Source organism: Choloepus didactylus, chromosome 10 (assembly GCF_015220235.1).
Source record: "Choloepus didactylus isolate mChoDid1 chromosome 10, mChoDid1.pri, whole genome shotgun sequence".
Taxonomy (NCBI): Eukaryota; Metazoa; Chordata; class Mammalia; order Pilosa; family Megalonychidae; genus Choloepus; species Choloepus didactylus.
In genome coordinates, this window is record NC_051316.1 from 84,168,897 (window position 1) to 84,185,535 (window position 16,639).

At 49.5% G+C, this 16,639-nt stretch overlaps 2 protein-coding genes across 12 annotated transcripts; both read right to left on the reverse strand.

The window, feature by feature from the left end:
• Window positions 1–3,541: 3,541 nt before the first annotated feature.
• On the reverse strand, window positions 3,542–10,961 carry PIGO (phosphatidylinositol glycan anchor biosynthesis class O). Of its 9 annotated transcripts, none has more exons than XM_037851038.1 (11): window positions 9,658–10,908; window positions 8,861–9,004; window positions 8,552–8,675; window positions 8,095–8,254; window positions 7,705–7,884; window positions 7,235–7,459; window positions 5,932–5,983; window positions 5,176–5,382; window positions 4,756–4,970; window positions 4,072–4,142; window positions 3,542–3,919 (listed from the first exon to the last, which is right to left on the reverse strand). In XM_037851038.1, the coding sequence occupies exons 1-11, from the start codon at window positions 10,166–10,168 to the stop codon at window positions 3,790–3,792; spliced, it is 2,019 nt and encodes a 672-aa protein (XP_037706966.1). In that variant the 5' UTR covers window positions 10,169–10,908; the 3' UTR covers window positions 3,542–3,789. The 9 variants fall into 9 exon arrangements, with proteins under 9 accessions (XP_037706966.1, XP_037706957.1, XP_037706964.1 ...); XM_037851033.1 differs by adding an exon at window positions 10,924–10,961 and having other exon boundaries at window positions 3,790–3,919; window positions 5,932–7,459; window positions 9,658–10,169; XM_037851031.1 differs by adding an exon at window positions 10,924–10,958 and having other exon boundaries at window positions 3,790–3,919; window positions 5,932–7,459; window positions 9,658–10,494.
• A 1,840-nt stretch (window positions 10,962–12,801) lies between these two features.
• Window positions 12,802–15,992, reverse strand: STOML2 (stomatin like 2). Of its 3 annotated transcripts, none has more exons than XM_037797356.1 (10): window positions 15,842–15,992; window positions 15,465–15,602; window positions 14,953–15,052; window positions 14,779–14,837; window positions 14,588–14,689; window positions 14,312–14,446; window positions 14,033–14,177; window positions 13,831–13,910; window positions 13,485–13,613; window positions 12,802–13,062 (listed from the first exon to the last, which is right to left on the reverse strand). In XM_037797356.1, exons 1-10 carry the CDS (start codon window positions 15,884–15,886, stop codon window positions 12,925–12,927), a joined length of 1,071 nt encoding a protein of 356 aa, XP_037653284.1. In that variant the 5' UTR covers window positions 15,887–15,992; the 3' UTR covers window positions 12,802–12,924. The 3 variants fall into 3 exon arrangements, with proteins under 3 accessions (XP_037653284.1, XP_037653282.1, XP_037653285.1); XM_037797354.1 differs by having other exon boundaries at window positions 15,758–15,901; XM_037797357.1 differs by lacking the exon at window positions 15,465–15,602 and having other exon boundaries at window positions 15,842–15,970.
• Between the last annotated feature and the right edge of the window lie 647 nt (window positions 15,993–16,639).

The following is a 16,639-nucleotide window of genomic DNA, read 5'->3' on the forward strand; positions in this document are numbered from 1 at the left end:
AACCCAGTATTTCCACTCCAAGGAATCTTCCCAAGGGAAATGAAAACATATGCCCACACAGACTTGTATACAAATGTTCACAGTAGCTAAAAATGTTCATAATAGCTAAAAACTGGAAACAACCCAAATGTCCATCAATTGGTCATAGCCATACAATTCAGCAAAATTAAGGGACAAAATAATGATACATGCACTAACATAGATGTTTCTTAAAAATATTATCCTAAGTTGAAGAAGCCAGACCAAAGAACACATATTACATGATTCCATTTATTTGCATGTAGATTACATTTATATGAAACATCTAGAAAAGATCAGTGATTGCCTGGGGCGGGAAGGGAGAATGACTACACAAAGTGTAGAGAATTTGGGGGATGATGGAAATGTACTAAAACCAAATTGTGGGATTTGGCAATGGTTTCTTACATACAACACCAAAAGCACAAATAACAAAAGAAAAAAAATGATGAATTGGACTTCCTCAAAATTTAAAATGTTGTGCTTCATTGAACACCGCCAAGAAAGTGAAAAGACAACCCCCAAAATGGGAGAAAATATTTGCAAATCCCGTATCTGATGAGACTTGTATCTAGGGTACAAAAGGAACTCTTACAACACAATCGTTAAAAAGACAACCCAATTTAAGAATGGGCAAAGGATCTGAATAGATATTTCTCCAAAGAAGATATACATGTGGCAAATAAACACAAGAGAAGACATTCAACATCATTAATCATCAGGGAAATGTAAATAAAAAATACAATGAAATACTGCTTCACACCACTAGGATGTTTAGAATAAAAAAGACAAAAAATAACAAGTGTTGGTGAGGATGTAGAGAAATTGGAACCCTCATACACTGCTGGTGGGAATATAAAATGGTGCTGCCAATTTGGAAGACAGGCAGTTCTTCAAAAGATTAAACCGTATGACCCAGCAATTCCACCCCTAGATACATATCCAAGAGAAATGAAAACATGTCTATGCAAAACTTGTACACAAATGTTCACAGCAGCATTATTCATAATAGCCAAAAGGTGGAAACGACCCATACGTCCATCAATGAATAGATTTTTTGTAAGTAATATATATACATAATGGAATATTATTCAGCTATAAAAAGGAATGAAGTACTGATACAAGCTGCAACATAGAGAAATCCTGAAAACATTGTGCTAAGTGAAAGAAGTCAGTCACGAAAGGTCACATATTGTTGTATGATTCCATTTATAGGAAACATCCAGAATAGACAAATATAGACATAGAAAACAAATTGGTGGTTGTCAGGGATTGCTGGGAGAGGAGAATGGAGAGTGGCTGTTTAATGGGTATAGGGTTTCTTTTTGGGGCGATGAAAATGTTCTGGAATTAGATAGCAGTGATGGTTGCACAACATTGGGACTGCGCTAAAGGACACTGAATTGTATACTTTAAATTAAAATGGTAAATTTTATGTTATTTGAACTGTATCTCAATTTTTTTTAAAAAAAGGAGCAAAGTACTGATACATGCTACAGTATGGATGAACCTTGAAAACATCGTAAGTGGAAGAAGCCAGTCACAAAAGACCACATATTATATAATTCCATTTATAAGATATGTCTAGCATAGGCAAATCATAGAGACAAGTAGAATAGTAATTGCCTAAGGCTGGAGGTAGTGGTGAGGGTGCTGGAGAGTGATAGCTAAAGAATATGGAGTTTCTTTTGGGGATGATGAAAATGTTCTAAAATTAATTGTGGTTTATGGTTGTACCGCTTTTGAAAATACTAAAAACCATTGAATTGTGCACTTTATATAGGTGAATTGTATGGTATGCAAAGTATATCAATAAAGTTGTTAGGAAAAAAAAACCTAAATTGTGATGGTTTAACTCCATAAGTTTACTAAGAATTGTGTAACGGTACACTTACAATGACTGAATTTTATGGCATATTTTAAATTGTACCTTGATAAAACTCCTTTAAAAGAAGTCATGAGTTAGTGTGGAATGGGCTCTTTGATATCCAGTAAAGCAGGGATATAATAAGAAGGAAGTAATAAACAACGTAAATTAATGTGCCAGCATATCTTCCTCTAAAAGAATCTTGTAGATAGATCTGACAAAAGGGAAATAGACAATGGTTGGGGAATCAGCAGACTATCTTAGGCCCCAAGCAAGGGGGCCCTTACCGAAAAAGGGGGAGGGCATAATGCTTGAGAAGGTAGACTGAAGCCCAAAATCCCTCCCCTTGGTTTCTAGGGATGAGAAAGGATACTTTTTTCTCATCACAAAGACACTGTCTTTTAACCAAACTATTCTTGAGAGTGGTGTCTGACAGATGGAGGCCTTTTTCCTAATTCACCTTACAGGTTAGCTGAGGCCTAACTTCTTCCCCATACATTATCAAATCTGGGTCACCCTAGAGACACACTTTACATCTTTTTATTTGACCTCAGTAGCACTTGGGACTGTTGGCCTTTAATAATTTGAACTTCTCTTAGCTACCACAGCAGTGAATACTTTTATTTCACAACTATTGCTTCCCGGCTTCTCTTTTTACCTATTAAAGATGGTGCTCTCACAAATCCAGATGCTAAATGCACAAAACCTAAAATCCACGTAGATGATTTAGCTGTGGTCAGATTAAAGGTAGATGTTGTCACATGGTTCTAACATCTGTTCTTTCCTTCAGTGGCCTCATCAACTCCTGTTCTGGGCACTCAAACCTCAAACCCCAGTCCTGACCCTTCTCCTCAGAGCCTCTACTGATCTCCTTTCACAGACCTCTCCAGAAATCTCATGCCAGCACTTCAAATATGACACAGGAGTGGTGGAGTGACTAGAAGGCACAAGAGATACACATGAAAATAAGACTCACACAGTTTTAGTCAAGTTAGGAACAAGGGGGAGCACTGTATAATATGGGCAAGCAGGTATGATAAAAAAAAAAAAGGCAACACAGGTTGGGAAACTAGAAAGGTCTCCACAGGAGAGGTCTTCTGGAGTGAAAGGACACAGTAGTGGGCATATAGCACTAGCTAAAGCTTCAGATCATGAAAGGATTAACAATCAAGGTCCTAGTAACTGGAAAGGGAGTTAGGATAGAGAAACCCAATACTTCTAGAAGGGGCTGAGCCCAGAGGTAAGAGAGCACAAAGGAGTATGAGGTGAAGGTGGAAGAACCTAGAGGTGGGACCTGGTCCCATAGAAATCTTCCCTCTTATTTCCTTTGCGTGATGAAAGTCTTTTTCCCTGAAGTTCGTGTGCTCTCGATGACTGGGCTTGTCTTTTTGACCTTCCCCATGTCTCTTTACCAGCCCAAACATAGGAACTTTATAAAATGTGTTGTATGGCAAAAGAAAATGGCAAGTGGGATAATAGGAGCGATTTGGAAGAGGTGTTGGCAAGTCTCCAGACAGCTACATTTTCCAGAGTTTCTCAGATATAGTCAGGCCTGGAAAGGACGACTGATCTCATCTGTGCCTGGTGAAGGAGAGACTGACACTTCTCCCAACCCCACAGAGTAGTGGGGGCTCCCCCATTCCTCAAACACACATATTTACATTATTATTTTATTCTACTTTGGAGACCAACCACAAGCCCCTCCCATGCACAGAAGGCAGGAGTCAGGGACCAGGCCCCACTGCAATTCTGAATTGCAAAATGAAGTCCCAGATGCCACCAGTTATAGGCTGCACAGTGGTAAGAGGTCTGGCTGAACCTTTCTGGTATATCATCCAGCATCCAGGCTAGGTTGTTCTTCTTCAGCTCTCTCAGTGTCCAGAAGACAGCTCCTGCAGCCTTGGCTACCTCTGCTGTGCCAGAACTAGTTGCCTAAACCAGGAGCTAACAGCACTATCCACTCGCATCACCAAAGCTATGCCCAGGAGAAGTCCCACGCTGCTCACAATGAAGCCCACGGCTTCAAAAATAAACCTACAAAGAAAGGTAGAGAATCTCAGGGGCACTGAGGGCGGGTCTAAAGCCTTTTGTTCCCTGCAGAGGCAAAACCTCGTCCACCCTAGATGTTTGTACTGCACTCCATGCTTCCTCCCCACCACCTCTACTTCTTAAGCAAATTCACTCACTTAGGGGCAAACACCTTCCAGACCATGAGATGCCTGCGGAGGATGGAAGCTGCCAAGGCACAGGCCAGAATCTAAGGGAAGAGAGGAGGAGCTGAGTTATGTGGGAAGAGGAGGAATCAGGGCAGAGGGAGGGTTGCTGTAGGCCCCTGTGAGGAAAGGAAGGAGTAAAGTAGTGCATGTCAGTGGGAAAAAATTCTGGGCTAGGAGTTAGGAGACCCAATTCCTGTACGGGCCCAACTGCTGACTCATTGTGTGACCTTGGGCAAGTCACTACCTATCTATGATGCTAACACCCAGGCTCTGCTTCCCAGGGTGGAGGAAGATGTCAATGCCACACTTTCTACCTCTGGAGGATAAGAAGAGGATCCATGACCACAGCTTGGTAAAGAATTCTGGGCATCACCTCAGCTTTCCTAGTCTGTCCACTAATGGAGTAATCCCAAATGCAACCAGCAAGGTCCAGATCTAGATTGTAAAGAGGAAACAATCCTGGGCTAGATTCAGGACACCCAGGTTCAAGTCTCAATATTGCCATTTGAGTCCAGTGGCCTTCGGCAACCACTTTACTTAACTGTACCTCAATAAAGCCTCCCTCCCAGGATTCTGGCAAAGTGTGAAAGAGAGAATGTGATGTACACATATAAGAAAAGGTCACCAATTCCCTGACCTCTCCCTTGCACCCACCTGAGTACCAAGGACAAAGAGGTACTTGAGGCCCAGCTGCAGCAGTGCTGCATTGAAGTGGTGAGGGGCATCCTGGAGCCGCATCTCCTTCAGTGGCTCCTCCTCTTCCTCAGGCCTGACTCTGGTCTCAGCTTCATTCCCTGGGGGCTGCCGCCTCTTCCGAGGTCTTTGACTCTCACATAGGAAGGGCCAGAGTAGGAGCAACGGACAACCTACTGCCTCGGAGGAGGGCAGGACTAGAGTCAGTGGAGGACCAGGGACAAGTCCACCCTGATACCCAACTTCCATGTAGGCTCAGGCTTCAATTAGCCTAGGCCAAGGAGTGTCAAAGATCCAATACAATAACCACTCAAATCCAGGTGTTTTCCTTCCACAAAGCCAGAGTAAGCAAGGGAAACAAGGGAGGGATGAGGAAGTTACCTGCAAAGAGGAGGTGGGAGGCAAAGGTGTTGGCTCCCACCAGCAAAGCAGGCAACCAGGTGAAGGAGCCATGACCCTCTGGGAATCCTACGAAGGCTGCATGCCAATGGATGGCTGGAAAGACAGGCTGGTGGCCCGTGGAGTAGAAGGTATGTGTGGCCAGGAGGGCCCAAGCAGAGACTGCCTGCCATGGCACAATAAAAGGACCTGGTGGAAGAGATGTGCCTCCTTATACTCACATCCCATTCCCCAATCCATAGCCTACTGCCCCATGATCACTCCTACTACTCACATGCTAACCCTCACACGCACACATGCCTATCACCCCAACCTCCTTACAGTAAACACTTTGTTATTCTAATTCTCTCTGTGGCACAAAGCCCTAGCTCCCTAGCCTGAACTCCAATTTGGTCAATCTCTATCTCTCACATACACACAGCTCTCTAAGCCATTATATACTCATAATTCACCACTCCCAAAACTGGGAAATCAGGAAATGCACTCAAGAGAATACAGCATTTTTCACAAGAAGTCAGTCTTGCAGGACTCCTTGCTCTCCTCCCTGCCCCCCCCCCCCATGAACCCTGCTAGCCCTGGAGACCAACAAAGGGATCATTTAGCTTGCCTACAATACGTGAGACATAGGACATCAGGAAGATCTTCCCTACTGTGTGGGGCATGAGACCTTGTGTCAAAATGAGGAAGCTGAGGAGCTTCCCTTCTCTGAAAACAAGAAGGGCTGAGATATGCATTTACCAGGGGTGGTGATGGGCATCCCAGCAGCAAGCAGATGCAGGAGAAGGAAGCTCTGCAGAAACAGAAGCAGGAACACGAGGCTGATGCGCTCTGCATGCAACAGCAGGAGTGGGAAGGCCAACAGGGTGAGAGCTGTGACCATAGCAGCTGAGTAGACACTCCCCAACTGATAGGCTGTCACAGTTGGGGGGCCCTGAGATTTGGTCTTTGCTAGCCGGCCCTGGAACACCTCCTGCATGTGACGGTAGATTTGAGGGACCACATAATCCAGATCAGCTTGAGAAGTAGGGGGGCCTGAGAAGGGAGTGAGGATAGTCCTCGTTCTTGGGGTACCCATTCCAGCCTTCACCAGCACTGTCACAGGCCTCCAGAGCAGCAGCATGAGCCCAGAAGCAGCCAGCCCTGCCACAGCCCGAGGCAGCATAACTGATGCCCCAGCAACCAGGGCCCGGAGACGTGGGGGCGCTTCATCTGCCCCTGAAGCCAATGCCCAGTAGGCAGCAGTGGCCAGTGCCATTAGGGGCAACCCCCAGCGCACAAAGAGCACAGGGGGCTCAGGGCTCTTGAGATTACCATAGCGGTGAAGCCATAGGCGCACGAAAGCTAACAGGGCCACCAGCGCCCCCACACAAGCTCCGTACCACAAATTCTTGGCTCGACCACCCACCATGGATGCCAGGGGACTCAGCCAGGGAGAGGAGCGGCAAGCAGGTGTCTCTTCAGGGCAGCGATGAAAGAGCCCAGCTAGCCTTGTACATAAAAGCAGCCCAACTCCAAGCCCCAGGATGTGTGCACCATTGTGCCGTGGGGCACTGGGTGGAGTGGAAGAGCCAAGACGGGGTACTGCAAGCAGCCTAGGTGGCAGAAGCTGGCCCTCCCAGTGAAGCTGGGCAAGCAAGAGCAAGATGAGAGAGCCCAAAAGAAATGGGGTGGCCCTGGCCTCAGCTACGACAAAGCTATCAGAGAAGAAGGCAGCCAAACGTATGAGTAGGAACAGTAGGACAGGCCCAGGGATGGGAAGCAGGTCTGCCAGGTGCCTCCCAGCTCCCCAGCCAGCCCAGGCTTTCCACAGACAAGGCAGGAGTGAGCCCATTGCAGCCACAGCCCCTAGAACTACTGGATCCAACTTCAGCCCTGTAGTTGCCAGGAGTCCAGCATATAACATGGCCCCAGCCAGACCCGATAACACAGGTATCAGGAATAGAGAGCGAAAGGGGAAGCCTGGGGATGTTGCCCACTGAGATGCCAGCAGGCAGAGAAAGCAAGCGGTAGCCAAGAGAGTGGCACCCCCCGCCATGCGGACCAGAGAGAAACGAGCCCAGGACTCGATGCACATAGCCCGAGCTCCCCGCAGGAACTGCTGCAGCTCAGCAATCACAGCCTGCAGTGCTGCCTCAGCTCTCTGGGGGCTCTGCAGAAGCCGCTGGTAGTCAGCAGAGGCTTTGGAGAAGAGGCTCTGCAGCCGTTGAAGCTCCTTAATTTGGAGGTCCTGGGTAGCGGTTGAGTAGGTGTGAAGAAATCGTGACACCTGGCAGAAAAGGTCAGAGGTTGAGGGGAACAAGTCAGAGATAGAAGTTAGAGAAGAAGTAAGGGTAAATATTACAAAAAGGGGTACTTGTAAATCAGGGACCCAAACTCTATGTGGGATGGGGGGAAAGAAGGGATGTTGGAAGGGGAACATGGCTAAGGAAGGTGGGATTAAGACTGAACAAAGAACAATGGAGCCATTATGCTTCTTACACGTCTACCAGGAAGCCTAGTCCCCTTACCTACCTGCTGGGCATTTAGATGGAGAGCTGAGGCTTGGGCCAGAGCAGAGGAGTGGAACTGGGAGTCCTCACTCCCTGAAAACACCTCCACCATCACTTCCCCGACGTTCCCAAATGGGATGGGCAGGCCCAGCAGCAGGGCCAGCGTGGGCACCAGGCTGACTTGAGGAACCACCTCTGGCTCCTAAAGGGAAAAAACAGGGGTCAAAGGATTTCCACAGAGCCAAAGTCAGTGTTTGGGATGGAAGACATCAGAGCCTAGGTAGAAAATGGGAGTGGAGGATGCCCAGGATCATGGATTTGGGGGCCTAGAATGGAGGGATCCATGAGGACGCTGTGATCACGATGGGGGCTGAACACCAGGAGGCCAGACAAGGCACACCCCAAGCCTCACCTCTGGTGGGGCACTGGAGAAGAGGGCTGTGGGGCTGTACAGAAAGAGTGCAGCAGAGACTTCCAGCTCGCTGTCCCCTCCATGGTCCCCATTCATGGTCATTCCATGGTCCCCAGCCACCACCAACAGTGTGTCATTCTCCAGACGTTCCACAAGGCCCCTAGGGGCCAAGAAATGTGTCAGGGAGTAAGGATGGATAAAGAGTTTTGTAAAGGCCCATTCACCCCCAGCCATGATTTTCATTAGTAAGACCCACACCTTTGGCAAAGTGACACACCCTCTGCCATGATCCTGCTGCCCAAAGCCACACACTGAGTTATTCAAGGTAGATGAGAGCCCTGGCTTCAGAAACCATCCTGGAGAAGTGGCTCCAAAATATGGACTCTTTCTCCTAAGCCATAATGTGCTGAAGACCCCAAACACAAACCGAACTCCCCAGCCAATACTCCACACTCACTGGATCACCTGGTCCATTTGGCTAAGTTTCTTGGCCATCTCAGGGTGGTGAGGGCCATGCTTGTGGCCACAGTGATCCACACCCAGGAAGTGAGCAATCAGCACGTCCCATTCACCACTGTCCACTGTGGAGGGGAGAACACTGAGCACAAGGGACTAAGGCCCACCCTCAATCCCAGCTATAATTTGATGCTAGGCCCAGAGACAAAAGCCCTGGCCTTTGCATCCCTGAAAGGCTCAGAATTTGTGTACTGAAGCAGCCCTCCCAGCCCCCAGTCTTAGTCAGGCCTGCCTCTGACCCCATGCTCACCAGTGGGATAGAGGTGTTCCAGTATGCCATTATCCACTGTATGCAGGTCTCTGACGTTGAAGGATGGGAAGAAGAAAGCTTGGGAGAAAGCTGCAGGGAAAAGGTCTTTCCAGGTATCATCTCCCATGAAGACTACACGCCTTCCTGTAGGGCCATGAGAGGGGGTCAGAGCCTGAGCAGGAGTCAGGAAAGGGGGGAAATGGAGAGCAGGCCCTTTAACGACCCACCATGAATCCCAACCATGCACCCTAAGTCACAGCAATTCCACTCAGCAACTCCTTACCCTTCCAGGGTCTGAAATTTCCCTCCAGGAAGCTTTCTCTGATAACTATACTCCACCCAGACCTCTCACTCTTTGCTCCTATAAAATGTTCTCCTAGTTCTCAGTCCTTGGGTAGCTTTGCTGCTCTGTTTTTCCTGGGTATATCCTGCTTTTCCCAAGTCAGTAAGCACCCGTGGACAGGGCCTGGATCCCTCTGCTCTTTCCTCCATACTTATGTGGGTACCACATCCACATCTCCTCCTCATTCTCTCTCTCCTGCCCCTTTTCTGAGAGCTCTCTATGAGTAAAACCAAAGCCTCATGCAGATTAGAAGCGCCACAAGGAAAAAGCCTGGATCCCTTCTCCTTTGTCTCCCAAACTGAGCTCCCTACATGAAGGGTCATGGTCTCTTTCTTCTCCCCCTGTGCCCTACAAGACAGTCAAGCATGCAGCTGGGCACACAGGTCCTGGCTCCGTGACTACTAAAAAGGCATCTGCCTAGATAGCCCTGGTCCCCAAAGGGGCTCAGACTGACCTGCACTGGTGAGCTGCTTAATGAGATTGTCTTCCACTATGGCGTGGCTGGCGAAGTTACTGCCAGCATCAATAAAGGTAGGCAGTGAGCCAGTAGTGAGGGCCTTGAGGCGCTGCATGGTGGTGGTAGGGGGGTCAACTTGAGATCGGTAGAGCCGGGCATGGTGGGGCTGACTCTCTAGGATCCTATTCAAGGAGCCCAGTTTGCCAAGGAAGGGCACAGAGACAGGAGGCGCCCCAGGCATGTGTGGGCTCTTGGGCAGGGCAAAGTCAAAACGCAGTGCATCTATTAGCACCAACACAACCCGGGAGAACCGCGCAGTCATCCAACAGGCTCCGGGCTCCCCTCGGTGTCCGTGGGGAAGGGGCCCGGAGCCTGGGGGCTCTTGGCAGCTGCTATGGTTGGTGAGCTCCAGACGCATGAGCAGGAAGCCACTGGTGAAGAGGGCAATGCCGGCATAGAAGAGGAAGCAGACCCAGGCCAGGAAGAGCAGCACTGAGACCTTCTGCATTCTGGTGGGGATGGGGGAGGAAATTCATGATTGGAGAGCAAAGAACCAGTGGCCATTGTGGTCCCTCAATCCAAAACCCAGCTAGAATCACCTCCTCTTGGAAGCCTTCTTGAAGATAAACAGTACCCAAACCAACCCAATGTGATGTTCCTCTCAACTAATATACCAAAGTGAGTGGAATGAAGGTGAAGTCCACAGACTATCGGCATCAATCAACCTGGAGCGACTGATAAAAACGGTTTCCAGGCCTCACCCAGATCGCCTGCTTCAGGATACTTGGGTGTAGAGCGCAGGAATTCACACAGATTCTCCAGGAGATCCTAAAGCTAAAATACACAGCCCAAGAGGAAAACGTATTCCAAGTGACACATGGCTCTCTGCCAGCCCGTTTCTTCGCCTCTCTCCACGCCAATCTCAATTCCCCTAGGGTAGGCAGGGCTCGCAGCCGCAGGGGAACCCGGGCCGGGCTGACGGCGCCGCCTGCCGGGGACCGAGGGGACGAAAGGGAGGAGTCACGATCCGCTTCCGGACGGCCAGCATCGCCTGGGCGGCGGAGCAGGGGCGTCAGGCCTGGAGCGCGTAGGGCCTCGCTGGGACCCAGGCGTCCGGGCAGCTCCGCCTCCTCGGGTGGCTACCCGGCCTCCGCCCGTGTACCCTGACCCCGGTCTGGCCACCACAGTCTACGGGTTGCCGGGACGAGCTCTTTCACGTGCGGGAAGCCTGAGGGGGGTGGGTCTCGTGAGACCCTAGCTCACCTGGAGTGGCGCCCGGAAACGCGGCGGCAGCGCTGGGGCCTGGCACCACAGATGGGTGCGGGCTAGACAGAGCGGCCCGCCGGGGGCCCTATCGCCACCTGCCGGCGCCTCCGAGGAAGTTCGGCAAGGAGCGTAGGGCCGCCAAGAGGTTGAGAGTTTGGTGGGAGATTATAGTAATTTAGGTGAATTGGAGCAAGGAACTAGGAAGAAAAGTTCAGGCAACCACTCTCCATTCGCGGTTGAGACTAAGAGCAGGGGCTCTGAAGTCAAACTTGGCTTGAATCCTACCTCTGCCACTCACTGCCTGTGGGCACGATTTAATAGTCTCTGCTCATCTGTGAAATGGGGATACGTTAAACCTATTTTTCCTTTTTGCTTAGCTGACATGGTCAGACTTTAATATTCCTGCTCTCAAAGATCTCTCACTGAGTCTTACAACTCAATAATAAAAAAACAATTCAAATTTAAAATGGGCAAATGATCTGAACAGACATTATTCCAAATGACCAATAAGCACATGAAAGGATGCTTACATCATTGGTCGTCAGCAAAATTCTGGAGATGCTACTTCACACCCACTAGGATAGCTATAATAAAAAAAGATAAAGATTGGCAAGGATGTGGAAGAATTAGAACTCTCACACATTGATTGTGGGAATGAAAAATGGTCCAGCTGCTGTGGAAAATGACTGTGGGTTCCTCAAAAGGTTAAATATAGAATTACCGTATGACCCAGCAGTTCCACTCCTAGGTATACATCCAAGGAAACGAAAGCGTATAACCACACAAAAACTTGTACATGAATGTTCATAGCAACATTATTCAAAATAGCCAAAAGGTAGAAACAACCCAAATGTCCATCAATGGAAGAATGGATAAACAAAATGTAAATTCATACAATGGAATATTATACAGCCACAAAAAGGAATGAAGCTGCCTGGATGAACCCTGAAAACATTATGCTGAGTGAAACAAGCTGGTCACAAAAGACAACATATATATGATTTTTAAATGAATGTATTAATCTATAGCTATACAAAGTAGATTAGCGGCCATCTAGGGGTTGGGGCAATATGTGTGTGTGTGACTGCTAGTGGTTTTGGTTTTTTTGGAGGGTGATGAAAATGTTCTAAAATTGTGGTTGTACATCTCTGCAAATATACTAGATACCCCTGAATTTAAACTTTAAATGAGTGAATTGTATGGTATGTGAATTCCACCTCATAAAGCTGTTATTAAATTATTAAAAGCAAAATAAAACAAACTCGGGTTTCTCCTCTCAGAGGAAAAGCCTAAATTCTTAAGTGATTCTATATGGCTCCACGTCTACACAGTAGCTCCCCACTTCCCTTATCTTTGCTTCCTTAACACTGTTCCACTCACAGCACCTCCTTTGCTCTTCTAGTTATAAGCCAGGCATGCTCTGCCCCAGGGCCTTTGTTTTTGTAACCAGTGTCTGGCACTGGGCTTGGCACATGGTGGACATCACTAAATGTTTTTGAATCAGTGAATGAGGATGTCCTCAGTCCCTGATGTCCCTTTGAGCATTCAGTAGTTCTACCCTGCCAGGGCAGTCCTCCCTCCTTTTTAAAAAATCCTCTCAACCACCTGCTTCAAACACACATATCCACACCCCTTAACAGGAGGGGGACAACACTCCCCAGCAGGCAATTCAGTAGACATGTGCTTTAATCCTTCCACCTATTCCATAGCTCCTTCTGAAGACAGAAAAGATGATTTCACTTTACTTGAGGTTCAATCTTGCTCATGGAGGCATCAGCTCTCAAAACTTGATGGGGCCAGAAGGTGGGAGTAGACATCCAGGGGAAACACTGATAATTTTCCCAACTTCATTCCACAATCAAAGAGGACAGTTCCTGGTTTGCCACTGGCGAGTTTATTACATGATTAAAGTTCAAATAAAAATATAAAAACCAAAATCTTGGCAGGGAGGCCAGAGCCAAAATTTGTCTCCGGCCTCCCTGGCCAAACCCAGCTTCACTAATTTAGCTTGACTCGATCAAGTTCCTCATCGAGACCTGCATCTCTGCCCTGGGCATCTCCGCTGTTCCTGATCGAGCCAGAGTCCTGGGTCCCTGGCATTGGGGCTTTGGTGAGGGCCCCATATACACCCATGGCCTGAGGAAAGGAACAGAGAGAGAGCCGTGAGGACAACTGGCAGGTGTAGTCCAACCTACCAACGGCTAAAAGGAAGAATGTAGTGCTGGAGCCAGTGAGCTGATTTTTCCTTTCTCAAACCTCAGTCCTATGAGCTTTAGAGTTGATTCTAGGGATCTTAGAAACTATCTCTTAGAGCAGGGTGACCCTCAGAATGCTGGTACACGTGTCTGCAAAAAGAGGTATCTCAAGATCTTTCCTATCTCCAGGGATAAAGTGGGATGACTCATTTTTAGAGATTCATTCTATACAGGAAAGGAAGGGAAGTTTAGGGCCCAGGGCACTCTGAAAGCCTTTATGGTCTATAAGTAGTGATGGTGCTGGCAGGATCTCAGTCCCTGACATTGCTGCTTTGTGCTGGGTCCTCCTCAGAGCACTCTAACCTGGGCCACCATACTGGTGACATCACCAGGATTGGAGGGCAGCAGGATGGTGTTGGAGTCCTTAGCCAGTTTAGAGAATGCACTGACATACTGCTCAGCCACAGTCAGTGAGGCTGCTGCATCTCCATTCTGTGGACACAGAGGGAATAAAACCAGAGATTACAAACTTGGTAAGAAGGAGGAGGAAATTCAGGTTCCCGGGGAAAGGGTGTGCAGGTCGCAGTACATGAGATCATGTAATCTGGGTCAAGGGAGCACTCAGAGACAGGGACTCCCCACAAGGGTAAATGAGGGAATCCCTCCTAAAGACAATTCCTGCCCCTACCCCCACCCAGGGGCCTCTCACATGTTGTGTTAGAGCTGCAGCCAGGATGCGAATAGCTTCAGCCTTAGCCTTGGCCTTGGCCAGAACGGCACTGGCCTCTCCTGGAAGAAAAGAGACATAGAATTTGACCCATGGGGTCAGGGTACCCCAAAGCTCCTGTCCCAGCACCAACCCTCAAAGACACCATGTCCTGCTCCTCCCTCCGCCTCTACAATCTGCTGACCTGCTGCCTGATTTATTTGCTCAGCTTTTTCTGCCTCAGACGCCAGAATCTGGGCTTGCTTCTTCCCCTCTGCCACGTTGATGGCCGACTCTCGGGTCCCCTCAGACTCCAGAACTGTGGCTCGTTTCCGCCGCTCTGCCTCCACCTAGAAGCCCCAAGCAACCCGTCAATAAGAAACCTGGGAAACTTTTACACAGACTTGCAACTATCCCAATCACAATAGGAAAAGGAGTCCAGGTCCTCCTGGGTCCCCTTCCCCACCCCTTTGTTGTCCCCCACCTGCATCTGCATGGATTCTTTCACCCGGGGTGGCACATGGATATCCTTGATCTCGTAACGGAGGCAGCGGATGCCCCAGCAGTCGGCAGCCTGGTTGATGGCATCTACAATACTGGCATTCAGAGACTCCCGCTCCTGAAGGAAGAGAGGTATCAGTTCCAACTCACTCCTCAGGGGCCTAAGCTGAAAAGAGCCTGGGACTGACCCTGATTCCAGGGGAAGGACTGAGTGCCAAGCATGTGTCTTCAAACCCTAACTCTGCCTAGGGACCTTTACCCGGAAGACTTTGTCCAGAGAGAGTTTGCCGAGTTCTGATCTCATGGTCGTCTGAGCCAGCTGGGTGACGGCATACTCAGGATCCTCCACACCATAGCTTGCCTGAAAGGGGTGTGGATAGTGTAAGAAGGATGGATACAGCACTGTGGTGAAGGTGATTCAAGAGGCAGAATAAAGCAGGAGGCAGATACCTTGTAAGGGTCCATAATGCGCAGGTAAAGGACCCCATCAATTTGCAGAGTCACATTGTCTGCAAGACAGAAAGGTGCGAAGGTCAGGCCTCCAGGTCCCAACCAGCTTTCCCCTAAGCTCTGGATCTCCAGCAGCCGCATCCTAATGGTCCCGTGTCACCCTGCACCCCTCACCGAGAGTCACAGCCGACTGCTCAGGCACGTTGATGACAATCTCCTTGAGACTCTGCACGTATCGGATCCGGTCTAACACAGGGATGAGGACATTCAAGCCCTGGGAAGAGGAGTCACGGGTCCTCAGAGGGATGGGGACTGTAGGGTTGAGAAGGAAACTAGGCCCGCAGTGGGTAGGAAATCATCATATGGAATATGCCCAGAAAAGCAACCCTTGGCCAAGAGAGGTCCTTAGAGGGTTGGGAGTATCACTGGCAGGGAAGCCCATGAGAATAGGCTGGACCTCTGACTGGATGGGGAGAATCATGGAAACCGAAACCAGCAGAGTAGCCTCTAGGCAGACAGATGGGGTTGGGGAAGTAGGTAGGGAGATTCTCAGGAATAGAGCCTGTGGGTCGTTAGGCAATAGGAAAAGGTGATAACATGGGGACCATGGTCAGCAGCCTGGGGAGTCTGAAACCATAGGGAAACGGGCATCAGGCTGGCCCGGGGTGGGCAGAAGAGACTCTCACAGGCTCCAGGATCCGGTGGAATCGACCCATTCGCTCCACCACCCAGGCCTCCTGCTGCGGCACAAACAGTACTACGGTGTTTCGGGGCAATCCAGAGGAGGAGCGACGCGGAGCGCGGCCAGAAGCCTGCACAGAGCCCTGAACGGAAGACGCCAGTGAACAGAGCTCTCTGCCGGGCATACCCCACTCCCCCACTCAGTGCCTGCTCCGGGGGCATCTCTCCAGACGCCAACCCGCAACGGTCCTCGGAGTGGACTCAAGTGAGCACCATGACCTCTGACCCCAGTCTTTACCAAACTTAGAATCCCGCCCCTTCTCAGCTGAGGACCAAGGTGATCTCTGACCCGAACCTCTGGAGAAGCCGACCTCGCTCTCACCCTCAGCAAAAAGGCACCAGTTCCCCGCGCCGCGCGCGCCAGCATTTCCCACGGCCGCAGCGACCTCCGGAACCAACGAGTCCCAGAGCAGAGCGCTCTCTCCAAAAGCCTCACCAGTCTTTCCTCCTTCAGACCCACCCCCCGGAAGTACTGCAGGCCACTTCGTCCCCCGTTACACACCCAGCCAATCAGCGTTACTTGGGAGTGCGTGAATCAAGTTGTTCCCTGGGAAACGCAAACCTTCTAGAGAGGGCCCAGGGCTCGCTCTTCCCATTTTAGGTGTTCGAGTCCAAAACCAGAGGCATGGTGGCCAAAATGGATTGTATTTTCTGCGTGCAGGTGCCAAGAAACACTTTCCACCGAGTTCTTTACCCCTAATGAGGCTCGTTTATCCTCCTGAGCATCCGATTGTTCCCATCTGTCACCATAGCGACCAAGAACTGGAGCCAACTCGTTGCCATGGTTGCCACAGTGACATTTTCTGATAGTCCTGCTGTGTTGTACCCAGCTCTCCCACTGGGGACTGACCCCATTCCCGTTACTATGGTGACTGAACCTAGCATTGCCCGGTGATTGGTGATTGGGCGGAGACTTTACTCTCCGTTTCCCAAGCACCACAGCTTTTTCCACTTCTTCCCCATTAGGGTCTGTCAGGCCTGGTCCTCTTGCCTGCAGAGTCCAGCACGCAGCCCTAACGTTTAGCCTCGCCTGGAGCATGTCATCCTGCACATATTCCTGATGCTCTGGTGTAGCCTCGAAGAGGCCTGGGTGGCCACCTTTATTTGACATATGAGGGCA

Excerpts from the sequence above, each read along its gene's own strand:
- PIGO (XM_037851029.1), bottom strand. The coding sequence starts at position 10,168 with ATGCAGAAGGTCTCAGTGCTGCTCTTCCTGGCCTGGGTCTGCTTCCTC. Across the intron at positions 7,885-8,094 it reads TCTCCAGTGCCCCACCAGAG|GAGCCAGAGGTGGTTCCTCA; the intron begins GTGAGGCTTGGG and ends TTTTCCCTTTAG. Across the intron at positions 3,920-4,071 it reads TGGAAGGTGTTTGCCCCTAA|GTTTATTTTTGAAGCCGTGG; the intron begins GTGAGTGAATTT and ends CTTTCTTTGTAG.
- STOML2 (XM_037797354.1), bottom strand. The coding sequence starts at position 15,886 with ATGCTGGCGCGCGCGGCGCGGGGAACTGGTGCCTTTTTGCTGAGGGTG. Across the intron at positions 14,690-14,778 it reads GCATTATGGACCCTTACAAG|GCAAGCTATGGTGTGGAGGA; the intron begins GTATCTGCCTCC and ends CACCCCTTTCAG. Across the intron at positions 14,178-14,311 it reads AAGAATCCATGCAGATGCAG|GTGGAGGCAGAGCGGCGGAA; the intron begins GTGGGGGACAAC and ends TGGGGCTTCTAG.